We start from the raw sequence: 12,203 nt of genomic DNA, 5'->3' as shown, positions 1-12,203 counted from the left end.
CGACGTGGATCAGACTCGTGGTACGTGATTTAATCACTCGACACTCACATCTACAAATAAATGTTGATTATTCACTCTGTAGAGCGGCGGCGATGCGACAGTTGATGTGATCCCGCCCCAACTGAAGATTGCGCCTCCGCCGAAGCCGAGGGATGCTGGCTCCAGTGCAAGCAGTAGTGATGTGGCTGCCGGGGCTCCCCGAGACGCAGACCCTGTTGCGCAGTCTGCGGTCGGTGGTGCAGTGACATTCCCCTATCCTGGTGCCCCGGGCTATCTGGGAATGCAAGGGCATCCGTCGGCAATGTCAGTTGCTCCGCATGCAGGCATCTATCCGGGATCGCTGCCAGGTTATGCGGCGCCTTTGCCACTGCCACCCCCGATCTATGGCTACCCGCCTATGCCGTATGGATTCCCACCTGCCCCAATGTATACGCCACAGACTCCCCGTCATCATGATCGACCTCATCGGCACCGCGCGGGATCTGTAGATTCTTCGCCATCCCAATCAACCTCTCGTTCACGACGTCGCCGTGCAAGCCTCGACATATCTGATGATGAGCCAGTTCAGGTCGACTATCCTACGATGTACGAGTGGCTTCTCGGCCTCGACAATGATCCGTATCGAGGACGGGATCAGCTCCAATTCGTAGGATGGGCACAGGCTTTGTGGGAACAGCGAATTGCACGTCTGGATGACTTTCATTTGCTTACTGAAGAGCAGCTCCAGCAGTATTTCGAAATGCCTCTGGGCATTGCATTGCAGTTGAAGAAGTGGGCCCGTGAGGATGTTGCAGAACTCCAGCGCCGTGCAAGGAGAGCTACGAAGAGGTTGCGCTTCTGATCTTGATGTCTCGTTGTCACCCTAATTAGTCTATCATAGCAGATGTATATAGTTGACCTGCTTATTGAGTAGAGTAGAGCATCTTTAATATACAGATAATTTGTTCTTGTATAGATCTGAAGTGCTAAGACTCGGACTCCCTCTGAAGCATTCCATTTACATTAAACTCAGATGCATTAGACTATTGGACAATTGCTGTACAGGCTATCTATACCCGCTATGATTAAAGAAGGAGCGTGCATTGCCTGCTGTGATAGAGTAGACAGCCTCATACAGCATGATATATGCTTCATTCAGATCCTCCGAATCAGCACCAGTCGAATTGGAACGAGCAAAATCATGATGTGTACGACACATATAGGCCTTTATGACACCAAATGCTTGCTCAATTGGATTGAAGTCTGGCGAATAAGCAGGGAGAAACTCGACCCGCATGCCACTAAATCATCATAATTCATGAACAGTTGAGAGAGTGAGATCTGAACAATTGAACATTACCGTGATTCCACAAGTTCAGCAATTGATGGATCCTTATGTATGCGTGCATTGTCCATGACAATGACTGAGTTTGGCCCAGGATAAGGTTGCATTTGTTCAAGTAAACCTTCAATGAACTGGATGAACCGTGCAGTGTTGAATGACCCCTCGACAATCCGGCAATATAGCATGCCATCGAGTGACAGGCCAGGCAAAATTGAAAATCTGATACATGGCTCAGGAGTCAGTACAGAGACCAGATAATGTACTATGACTAGATTCATACTTCTTTCCCCGCACATAGAAACACTTCCGCACTGCCCTGTGTCCCTTGAGCGCCCATGCCCGACCACGATATGTTGTCCGTCGGTCAAAGGCACTCTCATCAACAAAGACAAGCTGATGAGGACTATATTGCGAAGCCATCCGCATGATGTACTCGGTGCGCTTGATATCACTTCGTTCCAGTGCTTTCTTTGAGATCTGTGGACAACCAGGATAACATGAGTTGAGTTTATGATATCCACATCCCCATTGCCAAAACACTAGTACATGCCTTCTTGTATGTGAAACCAAGCTTCTTTAGAGTCCTCCAAATTGTGCTCATGTCCACCTGTACACCATGGATCTCCTGAAGTCTGTCCCTCAGCTCCATAAGGTACGAATCAGGCGAGTGCTCGATCAAGCCTTGAATGAACTGTGAATGTAATGAGCAATGTACAGCACTATAGATGGCATCTGTACCTCTTCAGCATTTTGATCAAGTTTTCGTTTCCGGCCAGTTCGTTTCCGGTGTGTGGCGACATCCCCGGTCATCAAGTGCAGACGGAAAAGGCGCTGTAGTGTGCGCAGCCTGATACCAGTCAATGTTGAGATATCCTTGGTAGACAGCTGGGAGATGTAATGCATGTAAATGAGCACCCAGCAGAGATCCTTGGTGAGTGTCGGCACATTCTGTGGCATTTTGAGAACGTGGATGATGAGTGCACAAGACAAAAGAGGGACCGCCGACCGGTGAGATCGCGGCACCCTTCAAGACTTGTGATCGCACTGGTGCACGCCACATATGTAGATATCGGTGTCGGACAAGATCAATGTACGAATGTTCATTATTTATTCGAATAATCTATGGGCTAGTAGATACTACATACGTCGGCCAAGATCAATATGTCGCCATGCAGGCCAGCGAGCAACATCAAAAGTCCGGAATTGGATTGGGGGAGATTGCAAAGGTTGATGCCAATGGTCTGCGCATATCAGACTAGCAGACTATATCAGGCGCAAGGCTTGACAAGTCCCGAGACAACCGCCTGCCGTCGCAACTCGGAGACTGCATCAGAATGGGCGTGAACTCACCGTGCCACCGTGTGTAGCGCGCGGGCGCACACCTTCAGAATAGCAATTCACAGCGCATTTCCGATCTGGAATAAAGGCTCGAGAGCCGGCGCGATGGAAAGAAGACAATACAAACAGGTTTATAGTAATTTTACATCATACCTTGATGCGGTTTTGCAAGCACAACGGGGCAGTCATGCCAATCGTGAGACGCGCGATGCTTGCCTGGTCCGAGTGAAGGGCCCACCCACCGAAACCTTGTCCTTTCTACTGTTCTTGATGAAGCGCACTGCAGCCTTATGAGAGGCGTCGAATGGCATCAGCGTTGGGTAGATCTTATGAGAGCTGGGCGTGCTCTGCATGTTTCGCGTCGCGTCGAAGACCTCGCAGGCAACTGGGGGCAGGTGAGTACAACGGAACAGAGTGGTCAAAACTCGCCATCGCATTTTCGGGCACTGCATACTACCCAACCAAACATGTCCCAGCCATTCCCGACGCTCTCTGACCTCTCCTCCGCTCGCCGCCGCTATTCTCCTTCGCGCGCGCACCCGAGAATCAAGATTTTGAGGTTCACGAATCTTGCCGTGTTCTTTATACCAGGTGCTGCGTCTCGGCGAGACGATTCGAACGCTGTAGTTACCGCGCAGATATGTTGAGAATTGAGCGAGAAACCGCGACTCTGAGCAAGAGGTCGTGTTTCGCGTCAAAGACCTCGCGGGCAACAGAACAGAGCGGTCGAAACTCACCATCGCATTTTTGGGCACTGCATACTACCCAACCAAACATGTCCCAGCCATTCCCGACGCTCCCTGGCCTCTCCTACGCTCGCCGCCGCCGTTCTCCTTCACGCGCACACCCGAAAATCGAGATTTTGAGACCTTCGAATTTCGCCATATTCTTCATACCAGGTGCTGCGTCTCACCGAGGCGAATCGAACGCTGTAGTTGCCGAGCCGATAGGTTGAGAATTGAGCGAGGAACAGCGATTCTGAGCAAGAGGTCGCAAGGTCGCGTCGTGCGAACTTTTTGTGATTTTGGCGCCGCGACAAGACTTTTGCAAACAGCAATAAGAATCATGCATCGTTATTCGGGGCTCATCCAATGCTAGAGATCACAGGCAGTAAATGTACATTTTCTATACTTGAGCGACCCCGCCGGCAGCTGCCTACTCGGAGACTGCGCTCGCGCTGGCGGTCGACGCCCGTCAGACGGTGTGCCTCATACTTCGGCCTGCTCAGCGACTGCCCCTCGCCCTTCGCGTCCACTTCTTATTGCTGCTCAACGCGGGCGCCCCTGTTCCCCGCACCGCGCTTCTCCGTCTCGCGGTAGAGTAGGAGATTGCCCAATATACGACTCGGGCTCCAAAAGAACCCGTCCGTCCGGGCCATCGCTTGATGCAACTCTCGTCCTCGTCGAAGACGAAGACAGAGCCCGAGGTGATCATCTTGCCCTCGGAATCGACGAGGCGTCGGGTGACCTCGACAATGTGACGGTGCCACGGTCCCCCACTCTCCGTATCCTTCCTCGTCAACGTCTCCGAGTCAGTGAGCAAGATATGCGTGTGCGGGTGGTCAATATCCATCACGTATTAGCGCAAGCAGTACCGGCATATCTTCATGGTAGTAGAGCTAAATCCGACCCCTCTCGCACTCGCGTGCTTTTGCGTACCTATTCTTGAGTTAACTGGTCAATCATGAGACGAGGAAATATAAAAAATGCGTACTTGTTAAGAACCAGTGCTCTGTAAAATCGGCGCGTTACACCAACCGTCGAGACTGTCAACAACTGGCAGATCACAAGTTGGTCTCGACGTGATATGTCAATTGCAAGCAAGCAACTGTCTCCAGGCAGCCCAACGGCACTGAAAGTAACGTCACCGGAAGTATATCTCGCCGATGCTGTAAACGCGTGAAATGCGGCAGTCAACTTCAGACGATCAGTGAGCTGAATGAATGAGAAGGATACGTACTCTAGATCGTCTCGCCGCTCCAAAATGCCTACGTGCTGCCTAATCTGTCGAATCCATACGTCCTCCCGGAAACCCGGGGCGCGAGCCACCCACGACGGTATGCTCAGAGTGACGAACGCTCTCCGAAGTATCGCGGGACGCGTAGCCTTGCGGTCCTGGAACTTGACCATGAGTACTTGGTCAGCGCCTCGTCTTCCTTCTGAGAATGATGTCGTATCCATGAAATCCATTGGTTGGCCTGGATCGGGATTTGAGCTACTTCCGACGAGAAAGAGGAGTATGGATGACTCACTTCCGTGTAAGTACCCGCGTTGTATATCAAGTATGATAAATCGCTTGGTGATGTTGGTGGCCACGAACGACAGGATAGCAGATATGAACGAGAACTCGAATATGGGGCTTGCACGAGGGATGGCTTGAATGATGAGATATTCAAGTCGTTCGCAGTGATGCTGCGCCAGTGAAAGGCACATCGCTTTATATAACTTCGTAAAGCTCAGGTACAAAAGTTTAGACGAGGCTCACCTAGTGCTTCGTCAGACATATCCGCATCGCGGAGTACAATCGTGAGTCGGGAGACAGAGGTCAAGCTCCTGGTGAATCTCGCGAAATGTGTTCGCTCGCCATCTTCGACATCGCGAGCGGAGTGTATACCGAGTTCAACGGTACCGCTGTACTCCGCAAGGCTGGCCGCGGCGAAGAGGTCGAATATGTCGTCCACGTCAGAGCAATCTAGAACAAACGCCTCGATTTTGCAGAGCCGGGCGGAATGTGCGCTCGCTCGGTTCCCATAGTTCCTGTCTGTCGTTGATACATCAACACAGTCGAAGGAGCGTAATCGGGGGAGAGAGTATAACAAGCGGAGGAGGGACGTTGTGGACGGCAATGTGACGCCGCAGAGCCGTAGATGTCGAATGGTCGAATACGTGGAGAGACATCGGAAAAGAGAACATGTGTCCACTGTGGCCGTCTGCCAAGCGCCGTACATGACATGCAGCTCGTTGAGATGACGCAGTTGCCCCGAGAGCATCGCCGCGAACGTTCCGAGGTGCGCTATCGAGCCGGAATGGCGACTTCCATGAATCTGGACCGTCCGTGCTTGCAGCTTTCGGACGCGAGCGAACCTCGAAAGACTGGCTACGTCTCTCTGGCTGTAGAGCTCCACGGTGCGTCGATAGCCCTGGGGTAGATAAATCTGGGTACGAGCACGCCACGACCGACAGACGACGCTGCATGCAAATAATGCGAGCCAGTCATGCTGGAATTCGTCAATGATTGTCCACCAGAGCTCAAGTGGCAATTTGCAATCCGGATTAAGGCTGAATGTGGGTCGTGCATCTTCAGTTTTAGTGTTAGGCGGCTCCTCCCTGGTAGATGCAAATGGTGGCAGTGCTTCAGCGATAGGCATCAGATTCATGTTGGGCAGATACTCACGAAATCGGCGCGTAAATCGGCGATAGCATGATAGGTATGTCTGAATGCTTCCCTCCAGTGCCGATCGTCAAGTTGCGCAGGGAGGTCCATAATCTCTCCTTTGTGCTCTGCCTGGGAGTAGCCGAGAGCGTCAAAGTCAAAACTGGCGGAAGCTGCAACAACAGGGTCTTACACGACTGCGAACGGCATAGTAAGCTTCGTTACGAGTCACAGAATCAGTTGAGAAGGGATTTCTGGCAGAGACACTAGCGTAAGGACGAGGGGTTATGAAGACATTGCTGGCGGGAAGCGGCAGGGAACAAGAGGATATGTGAGGTAGCGAAGACTGAATCTCACGCCCTCATTCCAGACGGCGGGGCAGTGATAGAAAATCACCACAGTGGTGTTTATGAGAATACAACGACTTATGACCGACAGGCGTCTGATCGTTGCATGCGTTCGTGTGAAGCATGTCACAGGTCATGAATTTGACTCACCCGCTGCCTTCTGAAGTCCAAATTTGGGGGTCTAGGAAAGGGTCGGAGTCATTCGAGCGAACATACGATTGACGTTGAGTACTGTGCCTCCGAGTCCGAGGGCAGTTACTATCCAGTTGGACCCGGCGCGGCGATCCAGTGTTATGCCAAGGCCCGGTATTTGCCCAGTTTTAATACGCCTTCACTCACTTATTCGCACCATTCTCGAAGTATCGTAATACCAGCCGTTGCAGTTGAGCGCTGAGCGTCGATCAGAAAGAATCCATCTACAAACAGCAGTTGAAGTTGGCTTTGAGTGGCTCCACCGTCCACATTTCTCCCACGGTCGGCTCAGCCACCGCACCGCCCGACGCCTGGGCCCCTACTCAGTAGCTTATGTAAGTAGTACACTGCTGAGTCGAGTCGTTGCACCTGCCGCTGGCTCAGCCTCACACAACGTTTCAACGCTGGCTCCCGCCCAAGGTTTACCAGCATACTGTAACTTGGCAATAGTACCCTTGACCCGCGAGGTAAGAGAGGTGCAACTCATAGGAATGCAACGCAGAGACTTAGTTACTTCGCGCTCAGTCGCTGGCTTGCTGGTGCCATCCACACTACGTATACATACTAGTATGCACTCGCTTAGCCTCCACACCAACGTATTAAGCGTATTCCGGTCAAGTTTTATCATGGCCAATATGTGACGTCCTGCTCTTAATTCGACTTCATGGCGCACTGAAGACTAGCGACGCTGCTAACATGCAGTCGTCAGCCACTGTGTCAGCCATCCTGGGCAAGAACACATTCTACTGTTCTGTGTTGATGTCCTTGATCATAGTACCTCACGCCAACGTTACTCAAGCGAACGATGTCTGGTTCCAAGCACGAGCTCGCTCCGGGTACGTGCCAACTGCGTGCAATCGTTGACACGCCGACTCACTCTAACATTACAGGCGCCATAGCTGGCATCGTAATAGGAACGCTGTTTGTCCTCATCGTCTTATCCGCTACCGGTATTATCCTTCATCACCGGCGACAACTTGTATCCGTCGACACGTCTCATCTGTCCGCCGAGAAACCTGCGCCCCTCAGTAAGACCCCGCAACGACGTGCGAGGCGGGCTCCATCTCGCAAAGCCGCGCCCAAGCTCTCTGTGGACCTCATCAGCTCCCCTATGCCTTTGGCGCGGGCCAGCCGCGACCCCGAGAAAGACTGCGGAGATACCTCCGTGTCCACGCTCAACGTGGTCATCTCGCCCTCGCTCCCGCGCATCTTCAAGGTCGATACGGAGGACGGAGAGGGCGCCGCAGTAGAAGTACGCATCACTCCTCCGACACCTGTTGCCAGCCGAGGAGATGTTGGCATGCCGTCACCGACGAGGGGGCGGTATCAAAGGAAGAAGATAGCGTCGGGCGTCGGATTGGGTATGGTGCATGTACAGAGCGAAGGCGAGGCGAAGTGGTGGGTAATGTGAACGGTCGCTCCATTATCTGCTGGACGTGCTGCGGATGTGTACTTGTCAGGGTGTCATTTTGATATTCCAGGATGTGACCCTGGCCATGAGACCGCGACCTATAGGTTGAACCAGTGGAGAGTCTGGTAACTAAGTCGTCACGCATGTCAAAGCGGGGATAGTGATACACATACCGGTAATGAACATCAAATAAGGTACGTAATTCATTGCGAACGTGCAACACTCGTCTCACTGGGGAAGCTAGGCACTGTAATCTGACATGATACCGTGAAATGCGGTGACTAAGAACACTTCGTGTGTTCTGCCCCAGCTGGCAGCAGACCTCGGCGGAACAGCTCTGGGCTATGATTAGAACGGAACGAGATGGTCTAAGAATGGACTGAGTTCGTTGAATCTCAGGTTTGTCTCAGGTGTGTCTGTTGCTTCAGAGTCATATCAGGCCGAAAGTGGATGTACAACCCGACACCTCGTAACGAACAATAGTAGGGCGCAATGAGGATGTAGCCTTTGTTGTTACACGGTAGAACCTCTGAGTCACATTTTTTGTGGTATCGTGCACTAACTTCTAGAGAAAGCGCCGTTGTCGGAGAGAAGACGTGCTTGGGCGACGACAAACCAACACACGTGCGCTCGTCCTTGATGCAGGGAGGTCGGGAGTCGAGGCAGACGTAGGGCTCAGCGAGGACGACAAAGGTGGTCTAGATAGAGTAGTTAGGCCGCCGAATGTCAATGGAAAACGTACTGGTATCGAAACACGTCTCGACACGTTCTACTCGACATTTATTCCACGCGCGAACCGTCTTGTCGCGCAAAAGTGCCGGAGTCGAAGACGCGGGAGGAGAGAGAACTCGGGGAGAGGGAATTCGATGGAGATCAGGGCGCCGCGCCGTCACGCGGCCCAGTACAAATACACGCGCGAGATTCTGGAAGCACAGCAGAGCGAGAGAGATAAGATGAATAGGAGAGCGCGGGCGGGACATCGACGAGTTTGCGCATAGGCAATCGCATCGTAAGAGTCTGTTGAGAGACTCATTCAGCGATGCAGAGAAACGAGGGAGAAAAGGAAAAAAAATATAGGGCATGTAATCATGATGACGCGGTGACAGGCCAGGACTCGTCAATCATTTAGCCATCGCGAGGATCTCCTTCACCTGCTCAACGCTTTCAAGCGGCACAGGGTTGGTCTTTCCCCACGCATCTTCCAGGGACGCCTTCGCGACGTTGTCCCATACATCTTCGCCGACACCCACCTCCGTCAATGTCGTCGGGAAACGCAGAGCCTGCACGAAGGCCTTTACGAGGTCTCCGGCGTCAGCCTGAGCTTCTTCAAGTCCTGCCCGAACAAGGGTGTCCGGTATAGCGGACCAGAAGATCGCTGAGACCCGCTGTTGCAGCTGTGCGTTCGACGGGGAGTGCGCCGCGTTGTACTTGAGCACCGGAGAGAGCATAATGCAGGAGGTTATGCCGTGTGGTACACCACAAAATGCGCCCAGCTACATTCGGTGGCATGGCTTAGTAGGGGCCTCGCATTCAGTATGTAAGCTTCAACTTACCTGATGTGTTATCGCGTGCGACGCACCCAGTGGGACTTTGGATACGATAGACCGCACTGCCTTCCACGCGCCGATCTGGCATTCCGCACGCGCCGCGGCATCGGTCTCATCCTCCTTACACTTCAGCAGACCCTCCGTGAGAGCCCTCAAGCCCTCCTCCGCGGTGTCCTTGATATCGGCGCTGCTTCTGTCGGTGCAGAGCGTCTCGACGCAGTGGTCCACCGCACGTACGCCCGTGCTCAGCCAGAGGTGCAGTGGGGTCGTGAGCGAGAGCTGCGGGTCGAGCACAATGAGGTTTGGTGCGCAGGCGGGGTGACCGAAGTGCTGTTTCTTGCGTGTGATCGGGTTCGTACAGCCGCTGTTTGCGTTCCACTCCGCCGCTGAAAGAGAGGTAGGCACGCATATGAGCTTGAGCGTGGGTTCTCTGACGGTCGCCGGCGAGTTCAATTCGCCTGTTTTCTTGTCTACATATCCACCGTTGAAAGACTCCATGGAGTCGACGTCCATTTTATCAACGGGAAGCGAGGCGTGAATGATCTGACTCGACGCGTATATATTAGTGAGTGTTTTGTTCGCGCACATAATCGACACTCACTAGGGCAGCCTTGGCCGCATCACTGTACGAGCTGCTTCCTAGCGTCACGATAATGTCGGCGCCGTTCTCCTTCGTCTCCTTCGCGATCTGGAGCACCTCGTCGTACGGCGTGTGGCTCTTCACACCGATCTTCTTTCCGCACAGTTTGTTGCCAAGCGCCTCCTCCAATCTCTTGACCGCATCCGTCTGCGCGTTCAGGCTCGTCGACGCGACGAGGTACACCTTGGAACATCCCAGCTTGTTGACCTCCTCGGTTACTGCGCTGACGTAGTCTGCACCGAACACAGCGTCACGGCCCTTGCGCTCTGCGCTTTCGAACTGGGGAATGCGGAATTGTCTTATTCGGGCCATGTCTTGGTGGTGGGGTAGAGCAAGAGCGAGTTGGTAGAGCAAAGAGCGAGTTGGTAGAGCAAGAGCGAGTTGATAGAGCAAGAGCGAGTCCATGTCTCCGAGGTATATATGGATTGGATCGGGATTTCTTTCGCATCGAAGCAGACGTTTGATGTCACGCATGACAGATGCCTGGATCACCTCCGCTAGTGTCGGATTCGGTCTCGCAAACTCGCCCTCGACGAGCGGCGATTGACAAGTTATGTGTAGTAAGCGGCTCCCAGACGTGGCGGAATTCGACGGCAAGGCTGAGCCAGGCAGCCGCGACCTTAGCTACGTCGGCCCAGGTTGAGCGGCACAGTGGCCGGATCACCGAATACCAACGCTCGATGACCTCCGCTCCTATGCGCACCTTTTGTGCGGGGCCCAACGTTGGGGACTTAGCTGTGAACGTGTTCTGAAGTCACTCAGTCTCAAGAAACGCGAATTGGGCGGAACATACCGCCATTTGTTCAAGAGGCTAGACAAAGCTGACTCCACGAAACGTCATCCTAGCCCTAAGACGCTCTAGTCTAGGCGGTCTAGAACCATACCACCACCACCACGTCTCAAGAGCTCCACCAGATCCTCTCTTGCCATCAACTCCTCATCGTGATCGAGCAGACGTGCGAAGAGCTCCGGATCCTCGCGAGGTAAGTGCAGGAAGAATTTGCCCTCTCCGGCGACGGTAGCGGCGGTGCTGCCGATCTCCTTCCAGTTGATGTTGTGTTTCTTCTTTGCGGGCTTCGGTTTCGCAGGAGCGGCCTTTTTAGGCGGTTCCTTCTTGTGCTCCTTCTTACGCGCCTCGAGTCTTCGGGGGAGTAGATCCATGTCTCCCATAGCACGAGCGCGATGAACGGCAGTGCTGAGAACGGCCGGCGCATAGAAGTGTAGTCCGGCCCTTTCGCTGCTGGGGTGGGCCTTTTCAGCAAGTGCGAGGGGACGACGACCTACAGCCTACACTGCACACATCTATACCCGACAAGGCGAACCGATACCATGCATTATGACGAAGGTTCCGACTCTTTCGTTGGAAGCCATTGTACAGGGTGTCGATTGTACATGGGCCATGGAGGTAAGACAATCTGCTTGACTTGTGAGTGTGCCCCTACGGATCAAGTTTATGATGGACATACTAGGCAGAGAACGACCGAGGCGACCCCGAAGATACCGAGAGTGACGCGCAGAGACTGGAAGAGAGCTCCAACTATGAACGCAAACACCTGAGAGTAGGATATGAGGCTGCAAGCTTCACGGCGAGAATGGATCGAACCGAACCACTTACCGCCGCTGCAATCAAGGTGAACTTGGTGATGTCCTCAGCGAGTTTCTGCCCCTCGAAATCCTGTGGAAGGATGTTGCATCAAGATCAGCTTGAATATCACAAACAGTTTGACTCACTATCTTGCCTTCGAACAGGTCGAGCAGGCTGTCCTTCAAGTTCGCCGACATGACTGGAGGAGGTGGCTGAAGCAGAGTCAGACCCGCGCGCGGTGGCAACGTGGAAAGCAAGTAACTCACTTACCCAAAATGGCAACATGTACATGCTTTGATACACCGCCTCATTCCGAGTCCTTAATTAGTAGGTGTCTATGGCAGATGAGTCGCCTTCTCACTCGGACAAGAGAAAGATTCGGCATCTCAGAAGACATTCAGCGTGAAGATCATTCATGTCGTCGTGTACAACGGGTATGCTACAGTG

The 12,203-nt window shown here is 53.1% G+C and overlaps 6 protein-coding genes across 6 annotated transcripts; 2 read left to right on the top strand and 4 right to left on the bottom strand.

The window, feature by feature from the left end:
• The first annotated feature begins 321 nt into the window (after positions 1 to 321).
• B0H18DRAFT_1030368 (uncharacterized protein) lies at positions 322 to 939 on the top strand. Its single transcript, XM_048030029.1, has one exon. The coding sequence runs from the start codon at positions 398 to 400 to the stop codon at positions 839 to 841; it is 444 nt and encodes a 147-aa protein (XP_047889099.1). The 5' UTR covers positions 322 to 397; the 3' UTR covers positions 842 to 939.
• Positions 940 to 1,832: 893 nt separating this feature from the next.
• On the bottom strand, positions 1,833 to 2,281 carry B0H18DRAFT_882637 (Homeodomain-like protein; the record flags this gene model as incomplete). The annotated part of the gene is made up of 2 exons (XM_048040919.1): positions 1,833 to 2,015; positions 2,063 to 2,281. The coding sequence occupies 2 exons, from the start codon at positions 2,279 to 2,281 to the stop codon at positions 1,833 to 1,835; spliced, it is 402 nt and encodes a 133-aa protein (XP_047889098.1).
• A 2,798-nt stretch (positions 2,282 to 5,079) lies between these two features.
• On the bottom strand, positions 5,080 to 6,430 carry B0H18DRAFT_663794 (uncharacterized protein). The gene is made up of 3 exons (XM_048039027.1): positions 6,228 to 6,430; positions 6,056 to 6,166; positions 5,080 to 5,988 (listed from the first exon to the last, which is right to left on the bottom strand). Exons 1-3 carry the CDS (start codon positions 6,242 to 6,244, stop codon positions 5,118 to 5,120), a joined length of 999 nt encoding a protein of 332 aa, XP_047889097.1. The 5' UTR covers positions 6,245 to 6,430; the 3' UTR covers positions 5,080 to 5,117.
• A 501-nt stretch (positions 6,431 to 6,931) lies between these two features.
• B0H18DRAFT_1214117 (uncharacterized protein) lies at positions 6,932 to 7,984 on the top strand (the record flags this gene model as incomplete). Its single annotated transcript, XM_048036560.1, has 3 exons — positions 6,932 to 7,040; positions 7,099 to 7,409; positions 7,464 to 7,984. Exons 2-3 carry the CDS (start codon positions 7,379 to 7,381, stop codon positions 7,982 to 7,984), a joined length of 552 nt encoding a protein of 183 aa, XP_047889096.1. The 5' UTR covers positions 6,932 to 7,040; positions 7,099 to 7,378.
• Positions 7,985 to 9,105: 1,121 nt separating this feature from the next.
• Positions 9,106 to 10,483, bottom strand: B0H18DRAFT_1086816 (putative Fe-containing alcohol dehydrogenase; the record flags this gene model as incomplete). Its single annotated transcript, XM_048032096.1, has 3 exons — positions 9,106 to 9,477; positions 9,538 to 10,074; positions 10,133 to 10,483. 3 exons carry the CDS (start codon positions 10,481 to 10,483, stop codon positions 9,106 to 9,108), a joined length of 1,260 nt encoding a protein of 419 aa, XP_047889095.1.
• Positions 10,484 to 11,469: 986 nt separating this feature from the next.
• B0H18DRAFT_1030339 (microsomal signal peptidase 12 kDa subunit-domain-containing protein) lies at positions 11,470 to 12,088 on the bottom strand. The gene is made up of 5 exons (XM_048030028.1): positions 11,903 to 12,088; positions 11,787 to 11,846; positions 11,639 to 11,724; positions 11,609 to 11,610; positions 11,470 to 11,585 (listed from the first exon to the last, which is right to left on the bottom strand). The coding sequence occupies exons 1-5, from the start codon at positions 11,951 to 11,953 to the stop codon at positions 11,506 to 11,508; spliced, it is 279 nt and encodes a 92-aa protein (XP_047889094.1). The 5' UTR covers positions 11,954 to 12,088; the 3' UTR covers positions 11,470 to 11,505.
• Positions 12,089 to 12,203: the final 115 nt, after the last annotated feature.

Source organism: Fomitopsis serialis (assembly GCF_022376445.1).
Source record: "Fomitopsis serialis strain Sig1Antser10 chromosome Unknown B0H18scaffold_86, whole genome shotgun sequence".
NCBI lineage: Eukaryota > Fungi > Basidiomycota > Agaricomycetes > Polyporales > Fomitopsidaceae > Fomitopsis > Fomitopsis serialis.
This window is presented reverse-complemented; position numbering and strand designations above follow the sequence as displayed.